The sequence below is a fragment of the Falco cherrug genome, chromosome 4 (assembly GCF_023634085.1).
Source record: "Falco cherrug isolate bFalChe1 chromosome 4, bFalChe1.pri, whole genome shotgun sequence".
In the NCBI taxonomy this organism is placed as follows: Eukaryota; Metazoa; Chordata; class Aves; order Falconiformes; family Falconidae; genus Falco; species Falco cherrug.
This window is the reverse complement of record NC_073700.1, coordinates 48852877-48874613: the sequence shown is the minus strand read 5'-3', so window position 1 is coordinate 48874613 and position 21737 is coordinate 48852877. Positions and strand designations below refer to the sequence as shown.

Sequence of the window (21737 nt, the reverse complement as noted above, 5' to 3'; positions counted from 1 at the left end):
AAGGCCTTGTGGGGGGCAAACCGCCCCCTGCTCTGGAGCCTCCTCAGGGACCGGTCATAGAATCAAGAGATCATTTGGGCTGGAAAAGACCTTTAAGATCCTTGAGGCCAGCTGTTAACCCAGCACTGCCAAGGCCACCACTAAACCACATCTCCAAACGCTGCATCTGCTTATTTTTAAACACCCCCAGGGATGGTGACGCCACCACCGCCCTGGGCCGTGAAGAAACTTTTCCTGATATCCCATCTAAACCTCCCCTGGTACAACTTGGATATGGACATGGACCAGCTGAGGTGCTGGGGGCTTTGTCAGAGCCAGTGCCCGTCCCTGTGCCCGTGCCCAGGGCTGGCCTGGCCCCGTCTGGCCTCACAGGCAGCAGTGGGACCGTCCCGGGGCAGCTCCACTGCTCCGTGGAGAACATCACAAAAGCAGGACGAGATCTGAGCCTCAAGCTGGTTTATTACCTTTTTCTGGTGGGTCCCTCCAGTACTGGTGGTACCACACTGCTGGGGGCATGGGGACACAGAGTGGCCAGGGCATGTGGCGTCCGTCGGTGGGACAAGGGAGAGAGGGAGGTTGGGGGTGCCACCAGAACTGATGGGATGCCCCGTGCATCCAGCACTACAGTAAAGGAATGCCTGCTTCTTAATGCTACACTGCTGTTCAGGAGTTTTCTTGTTCCCAGTTTGGGTGACAGGGAAGGGGACGCTGGCCCTGCTCTGCCTGTCATGGCTCTACCCAGGGCATCCCCGAGGCTGGCAGGCTCCAGGCGCTGAACTCCCCAGAGTCTGTGAAGTCCTTGGCAGCCACCTGGATGTGGTGGAGCGTCCTGGGTGGCACTCCTGTCAGGGTGTATGATGTCTGCTCGTATGGCCCGATCTAGGGGTAAAGGGGCAGCCATGTGCTGGGGGGCCAGGACACAGCCTTGCTCGGGGGCGCACCCCGCAGCTGTGCCTCAGTTTACCCCGTGTGGGAGGGTGGGGGTGCGGGCAGTACCGTTTTGGTGACAGAGCCACCCTCCTGGGCATAGCGGATGCGATACTTCAGTGGGAAGTACTGTGGGAAGGGCCAAGACCCTGGCGGGCTCCACTCCACCAGCAGCTTCTTGGTCTCCCCGGGGATGGGTGAGACCCGCAGGTCCTCGGGGGGGTCTGGCTTTACTAACGAAGCAGGGAGACAACGAAGGTGTGAGGTGCTGGCTGGGAGACATGGCACGGGACCGCTGGAGACAGTGACACTGTGTCCACCGGCCCCATAGGAAATCCAGGCTGCAGAGGTGGCCTGAGACCCAGCACACCGCACTGATGTTTCCGCATCCCAGGCAGGGGAGGGAGCCGGAGGGGAAAGGCCCAAAGGAAGCCCCAGGGCTGGCTCAGCCTCCGGCTCGCTGCTGGGGAGCGGTGAGTGCAGGGGTCTGCGGGGACCTGGGCATCCCGGCCCCTCCCAGCATCACTCACTGATGTTCTCCAGGAGGAAGGGCAGGAGTCTGGAGGCAGAGCCCAGGGGGTTCATGGCTGTCACATTCACCACGTAGGGGGTGAGGGAGAACATCTGCAAGTCCCCGAAGGAGCAGCTCTGTGGCCCCGTGCGGACGCACTCGCCCATCTCTGTGGCCCCCCCCACACCATGCCTGGGGGGCATAGGGGGAGCTGCTGCGAGGGGGGCTGCCCTGCCTGCAGCCCCACTGCAACGCCATCATGGAGGGCCTTGACCAGGACCCCAGGGCCTCACACTGACCTGTACGTGGCCACAAAGTGGGTTTCCAGCAGTGGCTCGGGGGCCAGGACCCAGGAGCAGTTCACTGCCTGCGGGTAGCTGATGGCCCAGCACTCGACGGCAGGCAGTGCAGGGGGATCTGGGGCAGGGGACAGCCATCACCCCACTGCTGGTCCCCCCAGGGGACCCCCAGCCAGCAGCAGGGGCCACGGTGGGGCCAGGATCACTCACAGCCCAGCTGCAGGCAGACAGTGGCCCAGGTCTCGCCGGTGCCAGGGTGGTGGCAGCTGTAGTGGCCCTCGTGGGCCAGGCTGGCATTGGGGAGGGCCAGCCCCGGTGCAGGATACGTTCCCAGGACAGTCCTGCCCCAGCGCCACTCAGCCGGCCCCCCTGCTGCAGCCGGGCACCGCAGCAGCACCAGGGTGCCCAGGGTGCCATGCTGCAGGGCGCAGCGGCCTGGGGGACGTGGCAGTGGGCATGGGCTGCACCCCCAGCACACCCCCCCAGTGCCCCACTGCGGGCCCTGGCAGAGGGGTCAAGGGGACATGTCATGGCAGGGGGTGACGCTGGGTCAGGAAAGGTCTGGGCCCCCCAGCTCTGTTCCCAGCACCCCAGTGCCCCTCCCTCCCCAATGCCCCCAGCCCCCCTGCCTCTGACCTTGGTCCCCTGATGTCCCCAGACCCCCATTGTCCCTATTCCTCCATCACCAGTCCCCCCATGTCCCCTCCCTCCAGTGTCCCTATACGTCTACCCTTAGATGCCCTGTAATTCTGTCCTCAGTCCCCTCAGTGTCCCCAGTCTCTTTTCCCCTACACCTCCATCCCTGCTCACTCTATCTCCATCCCCAGTAAGCCCAGTCTGCCCAGCCCTTCTGTCTCAAATCACCCCAGATCGCACCATTCCAGACCCACGGTCCCTCTACCACCTGTCCCCCATGGCCCCATACCTCTGTCCCCAGCCCACCCATCCCCCCAGGTCCCCCTGTACCTCCATCCCAGCTGCCCCAGTCCCTCTGTCCCCAGTCCCGCATGCCCCCATACCTCTGTCCCCATTGTCCCCATTGTCCCCAGGGCTGCCTGCCGTGCCGTTGTAGGGAACGGTGCAGGTGGGTGCCACAAAAGCCACCACCCAAAGCCACTTCATGTCCGGAGACACAGCAGAGCTGCCCAGTTCCAGGGACCTGTGGGGACAGGCAGGACGGTCAAACCCCAGGGCAGAGGACAGCAGGGACACCATGGCCACAGGTCCCCAGGTGATTCAGGGACATTGCCATAAAGCCAGGGGTTCAAACCTGTCTCCAGGCCACCCCACAGTGCTGTGCCTCAGTTTCCCTTCTGGCCTTGCCGCACAACCTGGGGACAGGGGATGGGTTCTCACCGCAGTGGCCAAATCCTGCTGCCAGGAAGGAGGAGGGGGCAGAGGCAGGATCGAACGCACCCCGTGTGACCGGGGCTCCCCATGGGGGACCCGCAGCCACCCTCGTGGCCCCATGCCAGGAATCGGGGCTTTGGGTCGTGCTGGGCCTCGAGCAGGGAAGGGGCCAGCACACTCGGATGGCCCCCACCACCCAGGGCATCTGGGGAGGGACTGTCCCTCACAGAGGCTCCCAAAACCCAGCCTGGGGGCTGAGCTGAGGTCCCCACTGTGAACAAGCCCAGCACCACAGGGACGGATCCTGCTCTTGGCATCGCCCACCTTGGCTATGGGCTGGCTGAGCCCGTGGGGGGACAAGCCTCACTTTCCCCCTATCATGGACAAAAGGTTCCCTCCACTGCCCCCCAGCCAGGTGCTGTGGGGTCATCCCTAGCCCCTGACACCCCCCCTGCCCCCAGCCCCACGGGGAGCCCTGTCCCCCGTCACGCTCACCACATCAGGGCCAGGCATCTGGGACCAGAGGCTCTGTCACTGCCGGTGCGGGAAGCTGCAGCCCCGGCCGGCCTCAGCCCACTTCCTCACGCAGGAAACACCGTCCCCAGTGGGGACCCACCGCCCAGCGTGGCTCCACAGGGATCCCCTGTGCATGGGGCCATGGGGCCGCAGGAAAGCAGTTCCAACCCTTCCCACACCACCCCCCCGCTTCCTTCATGGTCACCCACTCCCACTTGGGGACATCAGGGCTGAAGGAGATGATGGCACCGATCCCCTACTGTCCCCAGCTCCGCCACCCTCCCCAGCACCCTGTGCCCACCCTCATCTCCCCCAGAGATGAGCCGTCCCGTTGGTGTGAGTATAAATACTTTATTGCTGCTGTGCTGGGATGTGTGGGGCAGCTGGGGGCGGGTGGGGGTGCATGTGCCAGTGACAGGGTGCTGCCCAGAGAAGTAAAGGGGCACAGGGGTGCTATCATGTGTCTGTCCCCCCAGCCGTGTCACTGGCTGTGCCACCAACCCCTGCGGCACTACCGTGCTGGCGGGGACTCATCTGCCCTGCTCCTGCAGCTGCTGCATCCTCAGGATCTGGCACAGAAGTTTCTGCACATCCTCATCCATGTGGCCCTGGGGTGGAGGGGACATTGGGGGGGACGTCAGAGGGGGGACGTCAGAGAGGGGACGTCAGAGGGGGGACGTCAGGGAGTGTCTGTGGCGCATGGCCCACATGCCCCTGGGTTGGCACCTGGATCCAGCCCCTTGCTGCCTCCCGCATGCACGTGGGCACTGACACGTGGCTGGCTGGTGCCCCGCTCCCCCACACCAGTGTCCCAGTTCCCCTACAGCCATGTCCCCATCTCACCTGCACTGCATAGAGCAGGTGGCTCCGGTAGAGCTTCACCACCTTGCTGTGTCGCTTTTCTGTCTCCTGCAAGAGAGCGAGTGGGTTTAAGTGTGAGGCTGGGGGCTTGCGGAAGCCCAGAACCCACCAGGTGATGGCCATGAGACCCCCCAGTACCCACCACCAGCTTCTCCTCCAGCGCACGGATCCTGTCCTGGAGCAGAGCAGTGTTGAGGGGCGGCTGCGGTGGTCCCCGGGCCTCAGGGAGGGCATTCAGGGCTTCCTTCAGCCTGAAGACCTCCTTAGAGAGCTCAGTGATCTGCACGGAGCGCGGAGGTTACCGGGACCCCTGAGCCCCGGCTCCACGGGGGTCCCCGGGCAAGGGCAGAGCCGGGGCTTCCTCCCCCCACTCCTCCTGCCCCCACTTTCAGTCTCAGTCTGGGGAGGAAAAAAGGGAACAGCCAGGAGAGCGGCATGTCCGCACGCAGGGGCGCGTGCGCATGTGTCCGCGTGTGCACTTACGTGTACAAGCGTGCATTGAAGTGCAGGTGCATGTACATGTATGCACATATAAGCATGTGTGCACATACGTGTCTCCACCCTTCTGCATACACGCATGTAGCTTGCAAGTCTGTCTCCCCTGCGACCCGGCCAGCTCAGCTCACCCGAGCAGCACCCAGGCCGCCGTTTCCCCTCCCAGGAGCCCCTCGCCAACCGCCAGCACCCCCTCCCTGTCCCCCACCTTTCTGTCCCTGTCCTTGACCAGCCGGGCCGAGTCCTCAGCTTGGCTGTGGAGCTCCCGCAGCCGCCGCGCCTCGTCCTGCGCCTCCGCCAGCTGCTTCTGCACAGCGGCCAGGCGATCCTCCGCTGCCTGCCGCTCGCTCTTCATGAAGAGCGCCTGCCGCTGCACGCGGAACACCTCCTCGCACGTCTTCTCGTGCCGCCGCGACAGCTCGCCCAGCTTCTGGGCCAGCGCCGCCGCCTCGGCCTGCAGCCCTGCCTGCGCGGCCTCGTGCTCGCCCCGCGGCACCGCCGCCGCCAGCTCAGCCTCCAGCCGCGCAGCCCTGCGCCCCTTGGCCTCCGCCGCCGCCTCCAGCTGGGCCGCCCGCTCCCGCAGCGCCCGCGCCTGCTCCTCCAGCGCCGCTGTGGCCCGGGCGTGCTCGTCCCGCGGCACCCAGCCCTCCGACTGCGCCTGCCGCAGCCGTGCCAGGGCTTCCTCGTGCTCCTGCCGGCCCACCGGCCGGGCGGCCAGCTGCTCCCGCAGCACGCCCAGCTCAGCCTCCCTGCGGCCCAGCGTCTCCCGCAGCTGCCCCAGCTGGGCTGTCACCTCCTCGTGCTGCCGCACCAGATCGGCCACCCGTCGCTCCAGCACCCCCGGCTCGGGCATGGGGCCACCTGCTGCTCGCCAGTCCCGCGCCTTGGCCTCCAGCTCCCGCCGCAGGGCCTCCGCCTCTGCCTCCGCCCGGCCGCAGCGCTCCAGCAAGGCCTCCCTCTCCCTCGCTGCCTCCTCCAGGGAGGCCGTTGCCTCCACAGACTCCACGCTGGCTTCCAAATGGGTCTGCAGCTCCTTCACCCGCTGCTCCCGCTCCTCCAGCGCCTCCTGCGCCTGCAGCAGGGCTGCCCGGGTCTCCGCCAGCTCAGTGCCGACCTCCTGCTCGGCCGCGGAGGAGGCCTCGGTGTGTGCCCGCAGCTCACCCGGCGCCGCCTTGCTCTCGTCCCTGCTCCAGGCCGGCTCCTTGGCGAGCCTCTGCACCGCGCTCCCCTCCATGACATGCTCCGAGGCACCGCTCCACGCCGCTGGCTGCCCACCGGCTGTGTCCTCCCTCGTGTCCGTGCCCTGCGGCACCTCCAAGCGCTGCGCCCGCAACTGCTCCAGCTCACGTTGGAGGGCTTTGTAGAGGCTGGCGGGCACAACGTCCCCCAGGGTGGACGGGCTGCTCTCATCTCGCTCGTAGTTCTCCAGCACCTGCTGAGGACACAGCGATGCCAGCAGGTGCCAGGGGACGGAGGCAGGGAGGGACAGACGGACAGACAGGGACTTGCCTGTATTTTCTCCCTCAGCTCCTTGTTCTGCATGGTGAGGGACTGCACCTGCCCCTGCAGCGTGGCCAGCAGCTCCTCGGCCGAGGGGCTCAGCGTCTTCTTGGAGAGCAGCAGTTCTGCCCCTGCGGGGCACAGGGCTGTTGGTGCTGCGCCCACCCAAACCCCTGCTCCCTGCTGCAGGGTGCCACCTCCCCACGGGCTGCCAGCCCCACGGCGGCCTCGGGAGGCCAGCAGGGCCCAACCTGGGAACTCAAGCGGGTCTCCCTCCTCGTCCTGCAGTGTCTCGATGTCATAGCTCGTGTTCTCCCTCTCGTTCTAGGGGGGCAGATTAGTGGTCAGCCCCCACACGCCCCAGCCCCTGTTGCTGCCAGCTGCTACCCGCACCCACCTCCAGTGAGGACAAGCGGCTCTGCAGAGCCTCCACCTCCTTGCCCAGCCGCTCCTTCTCTCTATCCCGCACCGCCAGCCGCTCCTCCAGCTGCTGGATCTGTGGGGCAGGACACAAGCACAGGGTCCCCTTAGCTCCCACCAGAGTCCCGATGGCATCCCCAGCACCAGGACCCCTCAGAGAGCTGAGCCCACCCACGACCTCTTCACTGGCCTCACCTGCTTCTCCATGGAGCGCAGGGAGCCCTCGTCCAGCTCTGCCTGCTAGCAGGACACAGAGAGAAAACAGGGAGGAATAAATCCTGTCCTCATCCTTCCCATCCCCTCCGCTCCCTAGGGACATGGTGGCATCTCCCCCATGACGCTGCAGCTGGCCGGTACCTCCCGTCTCTGCTTCTCCTGCTGCTCCAAGCCCCGGATCTTCTGCAAGAACTGTGCCCGCTCCTGCCGCAGCCGCACAATCTCCTCATAGGCATCCCGGTCCTCCTGCAGGGAAGCGGCTCCCAAGCCTTGGTGCCAGGCACCGCCAGTGCCCTCCCCGCTGTCGGCCCCCTCCTGCCCGTCCTCACCAGGGGTCTGTGGCAGGCTGAGCCCAGCCAGGCAGCACTGCCCCCATGGGCAAGCCACACTCCAGGGGTGTGCACGGCACTTTTTCACACCAGAGAGAGAGAAGGAAAGGCTCTGGCAGGGCACAGACCCCCCGGCGCCACACAGCCCCCCAGGAGAGGGGTGCTTGGGGCCTGCAGGGTGGATTGAAAGGGGCTGAGAGCCCCTGCCCTTGCTGACAGTAGGGGCTCGGGGCCTGGGGTGCTGCATGCACCCCAGGTGTGGGGATGAAGCCCCCGTAGCAGCTCAGGTCAGCCTGTGAGCACCACCTCTGCTGCAGGAGCGGGTGAAGCTGGAGTTTGCCTGAGCTTGGCTACCCTGCTCCTGCCAAGCTGGCTGTGGGCATGGAGCTAAGGGGGACCGCCCTCTCACCTGCCCGGGGATGCCCAGGGGAGGCAGAGGGGCTTTCCTCTTCCTTGGGGTGCTGTTCTTCTCCCTGACGGATGACTGGCTAGGTGAAGACGTCTGCAGAGACACCAGGGCAGATAAAGTGGCCTCCCTCCTTCCTGACACATTGTCACCCTGCAGAGCCCCAGGGCTCCTGGGGACCCCCACCCAGCGGCTGGGGCCAGGCCAGCCCTGATGAGGGGTGGGCAGCCAGGCAGGCCCTTACCTGGGATGTCTGCTCAGCTGACTCCTCTTCTGTGGGGCAGAGCGGAAGGAAAGAGAAAGAAATTGGGGAGGTTTAAGGGATCATAGGAGTGGGCACAGCAGGCAGAGCCTGCACAGGTGCAGGGGCACTTCTAAATGTGCTCATGCAGGGATGAGCGCTCAGGGGGAACACACAAGCGCGTGCAGAGGAGAGCACGTGTAGAGGAGAGCACGTGTGTGTACAAGGGGCACACATGCAGACAAATACGAGGATATACATGGATGTGTAATTTCAGGGATGCATACACATGTGCAGACACAGGAAGATCCATGCATACAGACATGCACATGCAGACACACATACATACACACTGGCTGATACACATGCACAATTACACCCCCATGCCTGCAAACACATGTGAATGTGTGTGTGCAAGCATGTGCAGACACTAAGGCAACCCAGGCTCAGCACCACCTCCCAGCCCTCAGCTGGTGACAGCATGGGCAAAGGCACCCCCACCACACGGCAAAAGGGGACATGTGCCCCCAGCCCCGCTCAGCCTCTTCCAGCCGTGGGTCAGACAGCCCTGCCCCAAAGCACCCGAAAGGGTGAAAACGCCCCCGTGGGTCCATCCCCTGCAGACAAGAAGCACCAGGGCGGCACAGCTGCCTTACCGCTGGCCCAGGACCTGCGCTGAGCAGCCTCTTGCAGGAAGTGCTGGATGAGAGCGTTGCCCGTAGCCAGGCTGTAGTGTGTGGCATCGTGACCTGTGGAGTCCACCACGGCCACCCGGGCGCCAGCGTTGACGAGCACCTCCACTGTCTCCACACTGCCATTCTCGCAGGCCAGCATCAAGGCTGTCCTGAGCAGAGTGATGAGACCAGAGGTGAGGGTGCCCATTCCCTCCATCTCCCTGTCCGCCTCCAGTCCCCACCAGTGCAGACTCACCTCCCCTGCAGGTCCTGGCTGTTGACAGCTGCGCCGCGGTGCAGCAGGTACCGGCACAGCTCCGAGTGGCTCATCTTGGCAGCAAGGATCAGCGGTGTGGAGCCATCCTGGGCAGAAGCAGGTTGGGTGAGGGTGTGCAGACAAGGTTCAGATCCCGCTGTGGGGCACCCCGCTCCCCTTACCTCCCCAATTTCCACATCCCACTCCATGCCATTTCACCCCAGGAACTGCCAGCTGCTGCCTTCCACCACAGAAGCTGCTGCGTCCCAAAGGCAGCCCCAGCCCAGCCCCCTGCTGCTCTGCACGGCACAGCAGGGCAAGGAGCAGAGGGATCTCACCTTGTCCTTGATGTTCAAGGGAGCCTTGAAATCGCAGAGGATCTCTGAGCACGAGATGCAGCCACTGACCGCTGGGAGAAGGACAGAAGCTGAGCGCTCTGCCTCCCATGGGGACACGAGCAGGACAGGGCTGGCGCTGTCCCTACTCACCTGCGTGGTGCAGTGCTGTTCGGCCACTGCCATCAGCTACGTCCACAGGGCAGGAGGCCTGAGGGAGAGAACCTGGGTTACAGGAAGGTAAGGGACAAGACAGACAGACTGCTCAAGTGGACGTGTCTCCTTGGTATTATTGGAGGGCCGAGCAGGTGCCAGGCAGCACCACACAGTGCCGGGCAGAGCCAGGAACCACCATGCCAACCACCACCACTGAAAGGGAGTTCAAGGACAGAGAGGACACCCGGCTGGCACAGCACTCGCCCTCCCTCACAGCACCATGCTCCCAGCCCCGGTACCTGCAGCAGCTTGCTGACGCACTGTGGGTGGCCATGCTTGGACGCCAGATGCAGGGCAGTGTAACCTGGGGAGCGGGACAGACAGGCGGGTCAGAGAAATGGGCTTGTGACAGAGGCCACCTGTTGGGTGACAGCTGGGCAGATGGGCACACAAGAGGATCTGCTGGACTGGGGCTAAACAGAAGGGGACATCCCCAGGAGCACCATCGGTCAGTGCTTGAGTCCCCGTAGGAAGCTGAGACAATTTATAGCCCCTGCAGGGGTGGCCGTCACCTCTGTCCCCTCAGCCTCAACACCTGCCAGCAGAGTGGGGACAACCAGGGAGCACCAGTGGCCCTGGGTGCCCATGGCGTTAGCCAGGGGCGTGCGGCAGCCGTGCCCTCACCCGAGCTATCCTTGGTCATGGCATCCACGCCGTGAGCCAGCATGGCTTCGAGGCAGTCCACGTTGCCCCGCATGGCGGCCAGGTGGAACCTGCAGCAAGACCAGGGGCTGTTTCACTCACATCCCTGGCCCCCAGCCCTGTGTCCCCAGCGTGCCAGGGACTGGGTCAGCACTCACGCGGATTTGCCCTCCGAGTCCAGCTTGGTGGGGACCAGGCCCTTACGGACGAGGAGAGATGTCACCCTCCCGGCATCGTTGTAGTCCACAGCTTGCAGAAGCTTCTCATCGTTCTTGGTCCAGTCCTGGCTCTGCAATGAAGCCGAGAGGAGGCTGTGTTGGGCATGCTGTCCCCAGGGACTGGCACGGTGCTGGGCTGGGCTTGGGTGCCTGTCCTCACCCCCATCCCTGCTATCTTCCTCCCTTCCCGATCCCTTGGGGTGGCCATCTCTGGACCAACCCCCTTCCCAGGTGCTGTGGCGTCTGGCCCCCAGTATGGAGGGTTTAGCTGGGACAGGTGACTGGGATGAGGATCCCCTTCACCCTGCCTCCAGTTTGCAGCTCACAGAAGATTTACAGAGCTGCCCCGGTTTAGCTGTGGGTGGGCCAGGCTGTGAACAGTCAGGATCTGGGAATGAGCTGACACTGCCTGGTTGCCCCTGCCCCAGGGTTTGCCCCCGCCATCCCAGTGACCCCACTGCTAAACACAGCCAGCACCCAGGAGGTGCCTGAGCCCCATCCCTGCCCAGGTTTCCCCACTGAGCCCGTTCCCAGCCCTGCCTCGGTCCCCACCAAGGAAGGGACCAAGCCAAGGCTAGCACAGCTGGCAGTGACAGCAGGTCCCCTGGGATGGCTCCAGCCTCCCTGGGATATACAGGGCACAATGCTGTCCCCACCGCTGCACAGGACTGGGGCTGGATGGGGGCTTATTGACCCAGTGGTCCTGCACATCCCCGTCCCGAGGGAGTGACCTGCAGCGGGACAGGACCAGCATGGGAAGCCCTGTGTTCACCCCACAGCCCGTGATGACAACCCGGAGCTCACTGCAGTCAGGGCAGCAGGAAATGGATGTCACCTTTTGGGAGCTGCTTGCATCCAGCCTTGCACCAGCCTGCTGCCCAATGCTAGCCACAGGACCCGTGCCACTGTGCCCACCTGGTGCCCCTGCCAGCCCCTCCAGCCCTGCGGGGGGCAAGGGACCCCATCCAGGGGTGGGGAATAAACCAGTCTCCCAGGATTACTGGGCAAACTGGGAGGGTGGTGCCTGCTCCCCCGCCCCCCGCCCCTTGTCATGCAAAGACAAAGCAGGCTGGAGAAGAGGCAGCTGAGCCCTGGGATGGAGATGGAGGGGGTCCAGGTGGGTGGGAGTGACATGGCTTACCCCGGAGGACGTGACCAAAGGGGACCGGAGATGGAGGGCAGGGACGTACCGCGAAGGAGGCAGCAGCACAGAGGCAGATCTGCTTCATGGTGTTGAGGAAGAGGTGGCGGGCAGCCATGCATCCCTTGCCCCCCGCCTGGGCGAGGGCAGGCTGGGGCTCCAGGCCGTGGACCCCAAACCCCAGCTCGGTCCAGCATCGCTGCCTGGGTGGGGGCCGGGTCCTGCCGCAGTAGGAGCCAGGATCCGCCTCCCTCCATCCCTCAGTCCCTCCTTCTTTCTCTCCTTCCCTCCCTCCCCAGCATCCAGAGCTCCAGGCATCCCTGCATCCCTGCCATGGAGCAGGTACCAAGGTCCCAGTCAGGGAGCAGCACCCAGGCTGGTCCCAGTTAAAATGGGAGGGGCTGGGCGGGGGGGCAACTTTCCCACCCCATGCTTAAAGTGAGGCAGCAATGCACCCCCAAACAAAGCGGATGTGCATCCTCCTGCCAGATCCAGCTCCTCGAGGAGGGGGACATGGGACCCCCTGCACTGCCCTGGGGGGCACAGACTTACCTCCCACCACAGCCCTGGGGCCAAGGGAGGGGCAGGACCCCCTGCCTGTGTCTCAGGGGCTCAGCAAACCCCCCTCAAGGATGGGACCCCAAAATGCAAAGGGTCTCTGGGCAGCTGTCCTGGAAGAGCCCTGGGGGTGGCAGGACAGCCGGAGCCCCTCCCCGCTCCCCACTCACAGCAATGTCCAGGGCAGTGTGGGGAAACTGAGGCACAGAGCACCCTGAGCAGGGCAGGCCTGCAGACTCCACAATGGAGGGCTTGAACCTGTGTCCACATGTCCCCAACCATGTGTCCCCAGTGCACACATCTGCCCGGTGCTGCTACGGGCCCTGGGGACAGCACTGTCACCCTCTGCCCTGCGTGGAGGATGGTGAGAGCCTGCGGCCCCGTGCCAGGCTGGTGCTGAATAATTGAGGAGCATCAACATGCTGGTTCTACTGGCGGTGGCAGCTGGAAAGCTGGCAGCCGTCCCCAGGAGCGGGACAGGGAGGGGACCTGGGACCTGCTTCCTTCTCGCTGCTGATGCCTTTATTCCTTTGCTTTGCCCCACTCCCAACAATGGCCCTGGGAGCACCCTTGGGTACACCGGGAGCTCAATCCCACCAGCCAGGGTTGCACTGCCAACGTCCATGGGGATGCTGTCCCCACAGTGAGCAGCCATCTCACATCCTGGGGATGACCCCCATGTCCTCACGTCCCTGTGAAACTTGGAGCATGCCAGAGCAGGTCCTCGTGTCCCTGTGAAACTTGGGTCATCCCAGGACACGTCTCCATGGACATCCTGGGGCAGGTCCCCATGGACATCCCGGGACAGGGTCCCATGTCCTTGTGCAACCTGGATCATCCTGGGGCAGGTCCCCAAGGACATCCCAGGCCAGGTCCCCATGTCCTTGTGCAACCTGGACCATCCCCGGGCAGGTCCCCACAGATACCCAGGGCAGGTCCCCACGTCCCCATGTCCCTGGGGATGGCACTCACGTCAGCCTTCTTGAACTTGGCCTTCAGGCTCTTCATGGCAGCCCCAGCCCCGTGGCACCTGGATGGGGGATGGCTGTGCTCGAGGGTCTCTCCCCCACTGCTCCAGGCCCAGGCGCCCCCAGCCCTGCTGCTCCAGTGCCCCGGCGGCTGCCGCAGCGCCCAGCGCGGGGGGGCCGCAGGAGTTGGGTTACGGCTGCGGTTACAGCTGGCAGCGCTGGGCAGCCGGGGGGGGGCTCGGGACACACACACACACACACACAAACCCCATCTGGGGAGGGGGCTGCTTGCACCCCTCCAACACCCAGGGGCAGGGAGGCAAGGGGCCATGGCTGGCGGGGCCAGGCCCGGAGGGGGAGTGGGGGGGTCTGAGGGCAGCAAGGCCGGGCTCCGTGGGCCTCTGGGGTGTCTGGGGCTGCGGGTAGTGCGGGGCAGGGCTGGGCTGGGCTGGGCCCTGACGAGCTGGGACCCCCTGCCCCGGCCTGGGACCCCCTGCCCCGGCCTGGGACCCCCTGCCCCAGCCTGGGACCCTACGCCCTGGCCTGGCGCTTCCTACCCTGGCCTGGCACCTCAGCCCCAGCCTGAGATCCCCTGCCCCGGCCTGGCACCTCCTGGCCCTACCAGCACCCCCTGCCCTGCCCTGTCCTGTCACCCCCCGCCCCGGGGGTCCCGGCTGAGGATTCAGCACGGTGAGGGCAGCAGCCCCCGCCCTTCTCGCCCGGCACAAAGATGGCGGCGGCGGCGCCGTCCCCCGGGCGTGCCCGTCCGTGCGCCCCGCCCCGGCGCGTCGCTGCGCGCTTCCGCCCGGCCGCGGGGCTGGCAACAATGCGCGCTCCGGCGGCCGCGGCGGGCCATGGCGGTCAATTACGCGGCCGGGCTCTCGCCCTACTCGGACAAGGGCAAGTGCGGCCTCCCCGAGGTGAGCGCGGCGCGGCCGGGCCCTCCCGCGGCCTGGCGGGTTCCCATGGCAACCGCGCCCTCGGCCCCGTGGGTGGCTGCCGTGGGGAGCCCGGCGCCAGGGCCCCTTTGTGTGTCCCCCGGCCCACGGCTGCCCCCACGAGTCCCCCGCGGCCCACGGCTCCCTGCGTGTGTCCCACCCCCCAGCCCCACGGCTCCCTCCGTGTCCCGTCCCGTCCCCCACAGCTCTCTCCCATTCCCCCCAGCCCCACGGCTCCCTCCGTGTCCCGTCCCGTCCCCCACAGCTCTCTCCCATTCCCCCCAGCCCCACGGCTCCCTCCGTGTCCCGTCCCGGCCCCCACAGCTCTCTCCCATCCCCCCCAGCCCCACAGCTCCCTCCCTCCACGCCTGGCACTACCCCCCTGCTTTGTGCCCCCACCCCGGGGCTCCCAGCCCTGTGGGGACCCCCTGTATTCCCCAGCGGGGATCCCAGAAGGTGGGTGTGAGGGGCCTGCCCAGGCACTGCGGGGTGATCCCAGCCCTGTGCCCCCAGCAGTATTTGGGAAGCTTAAAACAGGTTTTGAGGTGAGGGGACAGGGACATGCAGGGGCCTGTCCTCAGTCCCTCTCCCCAGGAGACCGGGCTGGAGAAGCTTCTCGCAGAAGCGAAATCCTGTGCCCACACCAGAAGGCTGGGTGGGTGCGCAGTCCCACCTAGCCACAGCACTCCTGTGTCCCCCACCTTCCTGGCTTCCCACGCAGCTCGCCGTCCCTCAGCGCTGGCCTGCCTGCAGGGCTGGTGGCCGTGCTGGTGACAGCTGGAGCTGAGCACACGCGGGGTGGCACCGGGTTCACGCCTGCCCTCCCGCTGCCCGGCGGTGCCCTGGAGCCCAGCCACTTCTCGGGGTATCAGCTGCCTGTCAGCGAGAGCAATAAATACCCCTGTCTGCCTTAGGTGTTTTAAGCCCTTACCCTGCATGGAGATGTTTATACAACACAGTTTCTCTCTGATTAAATGCTTTTGTTGTTAAGGAATGCAAAATCTTCTTTCCTTTGGATAAAAAAAATTGTGGTTTACTGGGTCTTTGCACCAGGAGGGGTGTAGTTGGATCTATCCCTGCACCTCTCCATTCCTGTGGTGGTTTGTCTTTTCTTGCTCAGATTTTTGACCCCCCGGAGGAAGTGGAGAGGAAGGTGCAGGAGCTGGCAGACTTGATCAGGAGTTCCTCCAATGTGGTGTTTCACACGGGGGCTGGGATCAGCACTGCCTCGGGGATTCCCGACTTCAGGTAAGGGCAGTGGACTGCAGGTGAGGGGTTGGGGGGATGGTGCCTCCTTCAAGTCCATCTCACACCTTGTAAAGCTCTGGACTGTTTCCCCTGCCAGACCTGCTCCATCCCTCCTCTCCGGTCCTGGATCCAGTTGAAAATACCCTCTCCCTCTTGCACACCCGTTTGAGGTTAAGCCACGCCCACAGAAGCCCTGTGGGCACCCTGCTTGCATCAACGACAAAAATCGCCGGTGATCCACAACCTTCATTTAGTGGTGCCCTGCTCATCCTCCTCCCCTGATAGGGCTTGTGCTGCGTTTACAACTGTGTTTACAACTGTCATCTTGGAGCCCGGGCTGTCAGTTCTCGCTCTTTCTGTCCCTGTTCCTGCAGGGGCCCCAATGGTGTCTGGACTATGGAAGAGAAGGGGCTCTCCCCAAAATTCGACACCACCTTTGAGAATGCCAGGCCCTCCAAGACTCACATGGCATTACTGGGGCTGCAGAGAGTTGGCATCCTGAAATTCCTGGTCAGCCAGAATGTGGACGGCCTTCACGTGCGTTCAGGATTCCCACGGTACTGCCCCTCCCGCCCTGTCTCCACGTCCCTCATGCTTTTCCCTGCCACTGCCACGTGGCTGTTCTCGCTGCCTGATCAGCGTGGCCTTGCAGGCAGGCGTTTGGTGCTGGGTGTTGATTTCCAAGGCTGGCTTGGAAGCTCTCCCCCACATCTGGTGTGGGGAGCGGAAACTGGAAGGGGTACATGAACTAGACTGAATGTAGAGAAGTTATTTTAGTAATTCAGAGGGTGATCAAATAAAGTCAGCCCCAGTTGATGCTCTCTAGAAGTACACCCAGAAGCCATTTGTTCACAAGAAAAACAAACAGGTCATGGTTTGGGCCATCGCATGTTGCCACCCATCAGCTGTGTAGCTGTGGCTGTCGGTGCTGCTGTGAGCAGCCTGGCTGCGCTGCATGGCTGCCTGGGAGATCGTGGCCCAGGGAGTGAGACGTCAGCTTCAGTTAGGGCACATGCTCCTGGGAACTGGGCTCAGAGCTGCGCTCAGAGCACACGATCCTTTCCACTGCCTCTGCACCCATCCAGAGGGGTGAAGGGACAGGAGGGAGGATGAGAGGCTCTGAAGCTGCTCCTGCTGCTCGCAGAGATGCCTCTTGACCTGTTTTACCCGCGTAGCTAGAGCTGTCTCAGAGCACTGGATCTTGTGCTATTTTACAGTTTGCTTAAATTTAATTTCTTGAGAGAAAATAAAGGCAGTGCTGCCCCAGTGATGGAACAATGCCTGGGCCAAAGATGGCCTCAAAAGTATTTTGCCTCACGATAAATTTGCAAAACTGCAGGGGCAGCAAGACGTAGAGAGGGTCCCGCGGTTGGAACTGGTCTGACTTACCGGCTGTGGTCTCTGATTTTCTCGCCCGCTGCGATGAGGGTCAGGGATCCTGCGTGGCTGTTTCCTCTGCAGGGAGCTGTGACGTGTGGGAGCCGAGGGTACAAGATCTCCGCTCCCCGTATGGGTGGGGTCTGAAGCACATTTAGCAGCACAGCTGCCATTTCAAAGATGTCCTTGAAGGAACCTGCCTTTCCATTAGTGCTTGTGGCAACAGGCTCTTTTCCCTTCAAGGAACTTCAGCCTGTTATAAAACCCATTTCCAGCACTTAAGACCAGTGAGCAATTGTTTTGTGAGGCAAACTGCTTGGAGCTGCCTGGAAAGGAATGGGGAGAGCAGCTGAATTCAAGTGAAAAAATAAAATGAAGGGAGTTGGGATGAGAACAAGGAGCATGAGTGGGACCTCAGAGAAGATGTCTCATGAATGTCTTCCGCCATCACTGGCTGAGCAGAGAGCTGCCTCCAGGAGGTGCTTCATAAACAGCCCCGAGTCCTGGTTCCTGCTCCTAGCACCGCGTTTGCCTTTTTAAACTAAAGAACCATGGGAAAAAGAATAGGAAATTCTGACCAGAACTCAGCTGTGCTCCCTGCAGCCTTGTGCTGCTGGCTCCCGCTGTGGTTTAGCACAGCTCTTCTGCCTAAGCAAAGCACGTGCTTAAGTAAGCGTTGCAGAACTGGGGCCAAAATAGGGGCAATCAAGTCCGTCCTGTCTTCATCCACCCTGGAGGAGGCTCCCGGTTGCTGTGGGGCTTGCAGGAACGTGGGGAGAGTATGGCCTTGTTTTCCTCTAGCTTCTGCACTTTGAGGCTTGCACTGAGCTTGAGGGGAGTTTTAGTCACAAGTGGCAGGGGGCTGGAACCGTGCGAGGACATAGGGGAATGCTGAGTGCTGAGAGAAGTGAATATCCAGGTTACTACTGAGTGCAGAGATTTGAGGCTGGATCAGATCAGAGGAGGGGCTAGAATTGGTGCTGCAGATGGAAGCATTTAAAATTAAAAAACCAGGACATGCTGTCCCTCTCCTTAGTCCCAGTTGCAGTGGTTATAGTGTAGCACTTTTGTGATGGGAGATAAAACCACGGTGCAGAAGGCTCTCAGCAGGATCTGAACACATCCTTGGGGTCTCCCCTGCCCCACGAGAAGGACAGCTCTGCCCAAACTCCCTTTGAGCGACCTTTTTTGCATGAAATGCACAAAGCGGTGCTCAGTGTGCCATAGTTCTGCCAGCGCCTGCTTGCCCTGCATGTGATGGCCATGCTTGGCACAGGGAAGCCCCCACACTTGGTGGCTGAATGAACAGCCTTCTCTGCCGGGCCAGCTGCCCCCCTGCAGCACGGCCAGGTTGTTCTGTGGCACCCAGTGCCTGCCTGATGTTGGTGCCTCACTCTGATGCAGCCCTGTTTGTGTCTAACTAATATAATTCCCCCCCGGTGCTGACCCTGTGCTGGGGCACTGTCCCCAGGCCATGGCAGAGGGTCCCTGCCACCCCACCTGTGGTGGTCTGGCAGGTCTGACCTAGCTGAGCTGGGAAGCGGGGAAGCCCCGGAGGTGCAGGAGCTCCTGGTGAGGAGGGGGGCTGGGGCAGCTTTCTCTGTCACCCCAGGGCTCTCCACCCTTCCCCAGCTCACCTCTCCTGTTTCTCCCGCAGGGACAAATTGGCTGAGCTCCACGGGAACATGTTTGTGGAAGAGTGTGTGAAATGCGGCAAGTACGTGAGCCCTGAGCCTGGGGAGGATGGCAGTGGGGTGGGGACTTCGTTGCTGTCCCCGGGGAGCCCTGGAGGCCCTGCACATGCCATGGGGCTGTGTGCATGGGGTCACAGACAGATCTGGCCGTCTGAATCGTAAACCCTGTCAAACGGTGGGAGATGAATATTCTGGGAAATCTCTGTTGCCTGGGAGGCCCTTGGCAAATCCTGCTGGCCGTGGCAAGGCAGCTGTGCCAGCAGGGCTGCCTGCAGCAGGGTCTGTACCTGCCAGCTGGAGAGGAGGTTGCTACAAGCTGGGTTTGCCATCCTGGTCTGTGGCAGACCCCTGGGGCTGTCGCTCAGAGCTGCTGTCCACAGCACCTGGTTAGAGGCGCAGGCAGGGATCGGTGGAGAACTGAGGTGCCTCTGTCATTGCTTGTGTCTCTGAGCCACCGCCTGCTCCTCCAGTGTGGCCTGTGTGGCGTGAGGTGTGCCACATCACGGGGGGCCTCTCACAATGGGTGCCACCTCCCTGCGTGTTTGGCCCCGGATGGCACCGTCTCTCTTGCAGGCAGTACGTGCGGGACGCAGTCGTGGGCAGCATGGGGCTGAAGCCAACGGGCAGGCTGTGCAGCGTCACCAAAGCCCGGGGGCTGCGGGCCTGCAGGTATGGCTGCTGGGGTGCAGGGCTGGGGCTCCCGAGGGGATGTGGGGTGGCGGGGGGACCCTTCACCCGAGCGAGTGACTCTGGTGCACAGACGTGGCTTTGCAGGGCTGGGCCGACAATGCCTCTGGTTGAGGTGAAGAAGCAGAGGGTGTAGGGGGGATCTCCAAAGCCCAGATGGGAAGCCAGCACCCATGTCTTCAAGGAGTCCCAGCCTCCTTGGCAGGGGGTCTCCCACCGATAACTGAGCATGTCCCAGTGCTGGAGAATGCCCTGCTGTGGGATGGCAGCTCTAGAGAGCGAGCCCCTTCCCCTCCAGAAGGATGCGGCCGCTGCGCTGCCTTGCTGCTGCTTTGCCCTTGGTAGGGAAGCGTAAATAGCATTTCCAGCTCTGCAGCTGGAGGTACCCCGAGGTGATCCGGCATCCAGACACGCTCCACGGGCCCCGTGTGCTTCCTCAGCCAGGCTCACCGGGCCCAGCGCAGCTGCTTTCCGCAGCCAGGCTGGCTGCAGAGCCGGCACAGCAGAGCTGGGGGCTGCGGGCGGTGGAGCAGAGCTCTCCTGGCTCAGCTCTGATGCTGGGGAGTGAAAGCTGCATCCCAGCTCTGAACCAGGGCAGCGAGACAGCTGGGGCTTTGGTGGCATCACAGCACCAGCCACAAAATCCCTCGTGCAGATGAAGTCTGTGCCCTCGCCTGCCGGCGAGTCCTCTCAGCTCGTCTGGGCTCACTCTGTCCCTTCACAGTGCAGGGCCAGGGAGGGTGGGACAGGATCTGGGTCGCTGTCCCCTCTGGCAGGGCGGCTCTGCTGGCTGTTCCCGCCTGGCAGGAGAAGCTGCAGTCCCTATGCGTGTTTTCTAGAGGGAAGTTAAGAGACACCATTCTGGACTGGGAGGATTCCCTGCCTGACCGCGACCTTACGCTGGCGGATGAAGCCTGCAGGTACTGTGCTTGGGCTCTTCGTGCCGTGGGTGCTGCAGACACCTGTGGCTGGTGGTGCCACAGGAGGCTGCTGGGGCTGCCTGTCCTCTGCCTGCACCATGGGGGACCTTGGGCTGGCCTTGCCTGGCGTTGGTAGTCGTGTTCTGTGCCTCGCAGCCGTGAGGCTGTACTCACGGAACAGCAGTGCCCAGCTCTCTCCTCAGAAAGCGGCTGAGGGAAACCGCAGCAAATTCTGGCCACAGCTTTGCTTCCCAGCTGCTTGTAGAGTCCACACTGGAACAGGGTGGGAGAAGCAGTCTGCAAACAGCCACGGCTTTTTCTCTGGTCTGGATGTTTTGTCTCCTCCCTACAGGAAAGCTGATCTCTCCATCACCCTGGGGACCTCTCTGCAGATCAAACCCAGCGGCAACCTCCCGCTGATCACGAAGAAGAGAGGAGGGAAGCTGGTCATAGTCAATCTACAAGCAACCAAACACGTGAGTGTCCTTGCCGTTCTGTGCTGCTGCTTTCCCCTCGCGTCCCTTGTTTCGGCCCCATCCCAGGTTAGTCCCCGTGCATCGTCCCCTCCCAGGCGGCCAGGTAGAAGAGTGGCCTCGCTTAGCTAACAGGCTGGGCTTCCCTTGCTGGAGAGTTTAAACCTGCAGCTCCCAATAAACACTGAGAAACGGAAGGTAAATCTCAAGAGCAGAATAAAAACAGCCCAAAGCCTGATGTATCTTCCAGTGAATTACAGCCCGATGAAGTAACTGCACACACATAACCTGTGCTGCGAGGGAGAGGAGTTCGGTTCGTGTTCGGCCCTGGTTTTGGTGCCGTTGTCCAAAGTCTTTCAAACAACCGGTGCTGGGGGGTACCTGGGATGGCATTAGAGCTCCCTTATCCCTGTCCCACCCTGTCCTGGGCTCATAGCCTGGCTCTGCATCCACGTCCCAATCTCAGGGCTGTGTTTTAAGGTGTGACTGCCTGCCCGCACCCTGACGGAGCCCTGTCAGCCTGCCGTGCAGCTGGGGTCAGTTCGTGTTCCACCAGGGATGATGTCTCAGGGACTGGAGCCCGCGTGCAGCTGAGGCATCACCCTGTCCCCGTGCACTCCCTGGGAGGGGACGTTTGTACCCGCACACTATGTTTGTCCCTAACGCCGTGCTTGCCCTCGCTTGCCCCAGGACAGACAGGCCGACCTGCGCATCCACGCCTACGTCGACGATGTCATGACGAAGCTGATGAAGCACTTGGGGCTGGAGGTCCCGGAGTGGACGGGGCCAGTGGTGGTGGAAACCGCTGAGCTCACCAAGCCCGAACAGCTCTTCAAATTTGACCCTGGGGCCCGCAGGCTGCTGAAGGAGGAGCACAATGGCATGGAAGGGCTGTGCCCTGACCTTGGGACCACACTGGTGGAGCACCGTGACAGTCTGAAGCAGGAGTGTCCCAGCCCAGACACAGGGCCAACGACGGTGAAGAAGATGAAGGTGGAGCCTCTCCTCACCTGACCCAGGCTGTTCCCTGTCTGTCTAGACACTCATTTGTGCCGCTTTTCCTACCGACTTTTTTTTTATACCCTTAAACATTGTCCCTTTTTTTATGTAAGTATTAAATACACTTGAATCGCATGTGTTGGGGCAGCTGCACCCACTGGCGCAGGAAGGGTGCTGCCTGCTTGAACCATACCCAGCAACTCGTTCCTTCTCTGCAAGGAGATGCTGGTGGGGCCCAGCTACGTCCCACAGAGCTCGGGGGGCAGAGGGACAGGGGTGCTGGTGCCAGGGCAGTGACAGCGGGGATCGTTGGGGCAGCTGA

General features: G+C 63.0%; 3 protein-coding genes across 8 annotated transcripts; 1 reads left to right on the top strand and 2 right to left on the bottom strand.

The window, feature by feature from the left end:
* Positions 1-441: 441 nt before the first annotated feature.
* Positions 442-3896, bottom strand: EBI3 (Epstein-Barr virus induced 3). 3 transcript variants are annotated; one of them, XM_027801375.2, is made up of 8 exons: positions 3583-3896; positions 3008-3068; positions 2757-2896; positions 1948-2172; positions 1738-1855; positions 1458-1630; positions 997-1160; positions 442-879 (listed from the first exon to the last, which is right to left on the bottom strand). In XM_027801375.2, the coding sequence occupies exons 3-8, from the start codon at positions 2857-2859 to the stop codon at positions 727-729; spliced, it is 936 nt and encodes a 311-aa protein (XP_027657176.2). In that variant the 5' UTR covers positions 2860-2896; positions 3008-3068; positions 3583-3896; the 3' UTR covers positions 442-726. The 3 variants fall into 3 exon arrangements, with proteins under 3 accessions (XP_027657176.2, XP_005436529.3, XP_027657175.2); XM_005436472.4 differs by lacking the exon at positions 3008-3068; XM_027801374.2 differs by lacking the exon at positions 3583-3896 and having other exon boundaries at positions 3008-3488.
* A 42-nt stretch (positions 3897-3938) lies between these two features.
* ANKRD24 (ankyrin repeat domain 24) lies at positions 3939-13757 on the bottom strand. Of its 4 annotated transcripts, none has more exons than XM_055706956.1 (19): positions 11603-13757; positions 10353-10483; positions 10177-10265; positions 9792-9856; positions 9490-9547; positions 9340-9410; positions 9002-9108; positions 8728-8915; positions 8075-8103; positions 7834-7926; positions 7237-7341; positions 7075-7119; positions 6857-6955; positions 6711-6783; positions 6469-6590; positions 5168-6391; positions 4607-4744; positions 4447-4512; positions 3939-4211 (listed from the first exon to the last, which is right to left on the bottom strand). In XM_055706956.1, the coding sequence occupies exons 1-19, from the start codon at positions 11669-11671 to the stop codon at positions 4134-4136; spliced, it is 2850 nt and encodes a 949-aa protein (XP_055562931.1). In that variant the 5' UTR covers positions 11672-13757; the 3' UTR covers positions 3939-4133. The 4 variants fall into 4 exon arrangements, with proteins under 4 accessions (XP_055562931.1, XP_055562929.1, XP_055562930.1 ...); XM_055706954.1 differs by having other exon boundaries at positions 13084-13757; XM_055706955.1 differs by having other exon boundaries at positions 7075-7116; positions 13084-13757.
* Positions 13758-13854: 97 nt separating this feature from the next.
* On the top strand, positions 13855-21550 carry SIRT6 (sirtuin 6). The gene is made up of 8 exons (XM_055706960.1): positions 13855-13999; positions 15138-15265; positions 15640-15822; positions 18300-18359; positions 18910-19005; positions 19863-19943; positions 20296-20419; positions 21107-21550. The coding sequence occupies exons 1-8, from the start codon at positions 13934-13936 to the stop codon at positions 21428-21430; spliced, it is 1062 nt and encodes a 353-aa protein (XP_055562935.1). The 5' UTR covers positions 13855-13933; the 3' UTR covers positions 21431-21550.
* Positions 21551-21737: the final 187 nt, after the last annotated feature.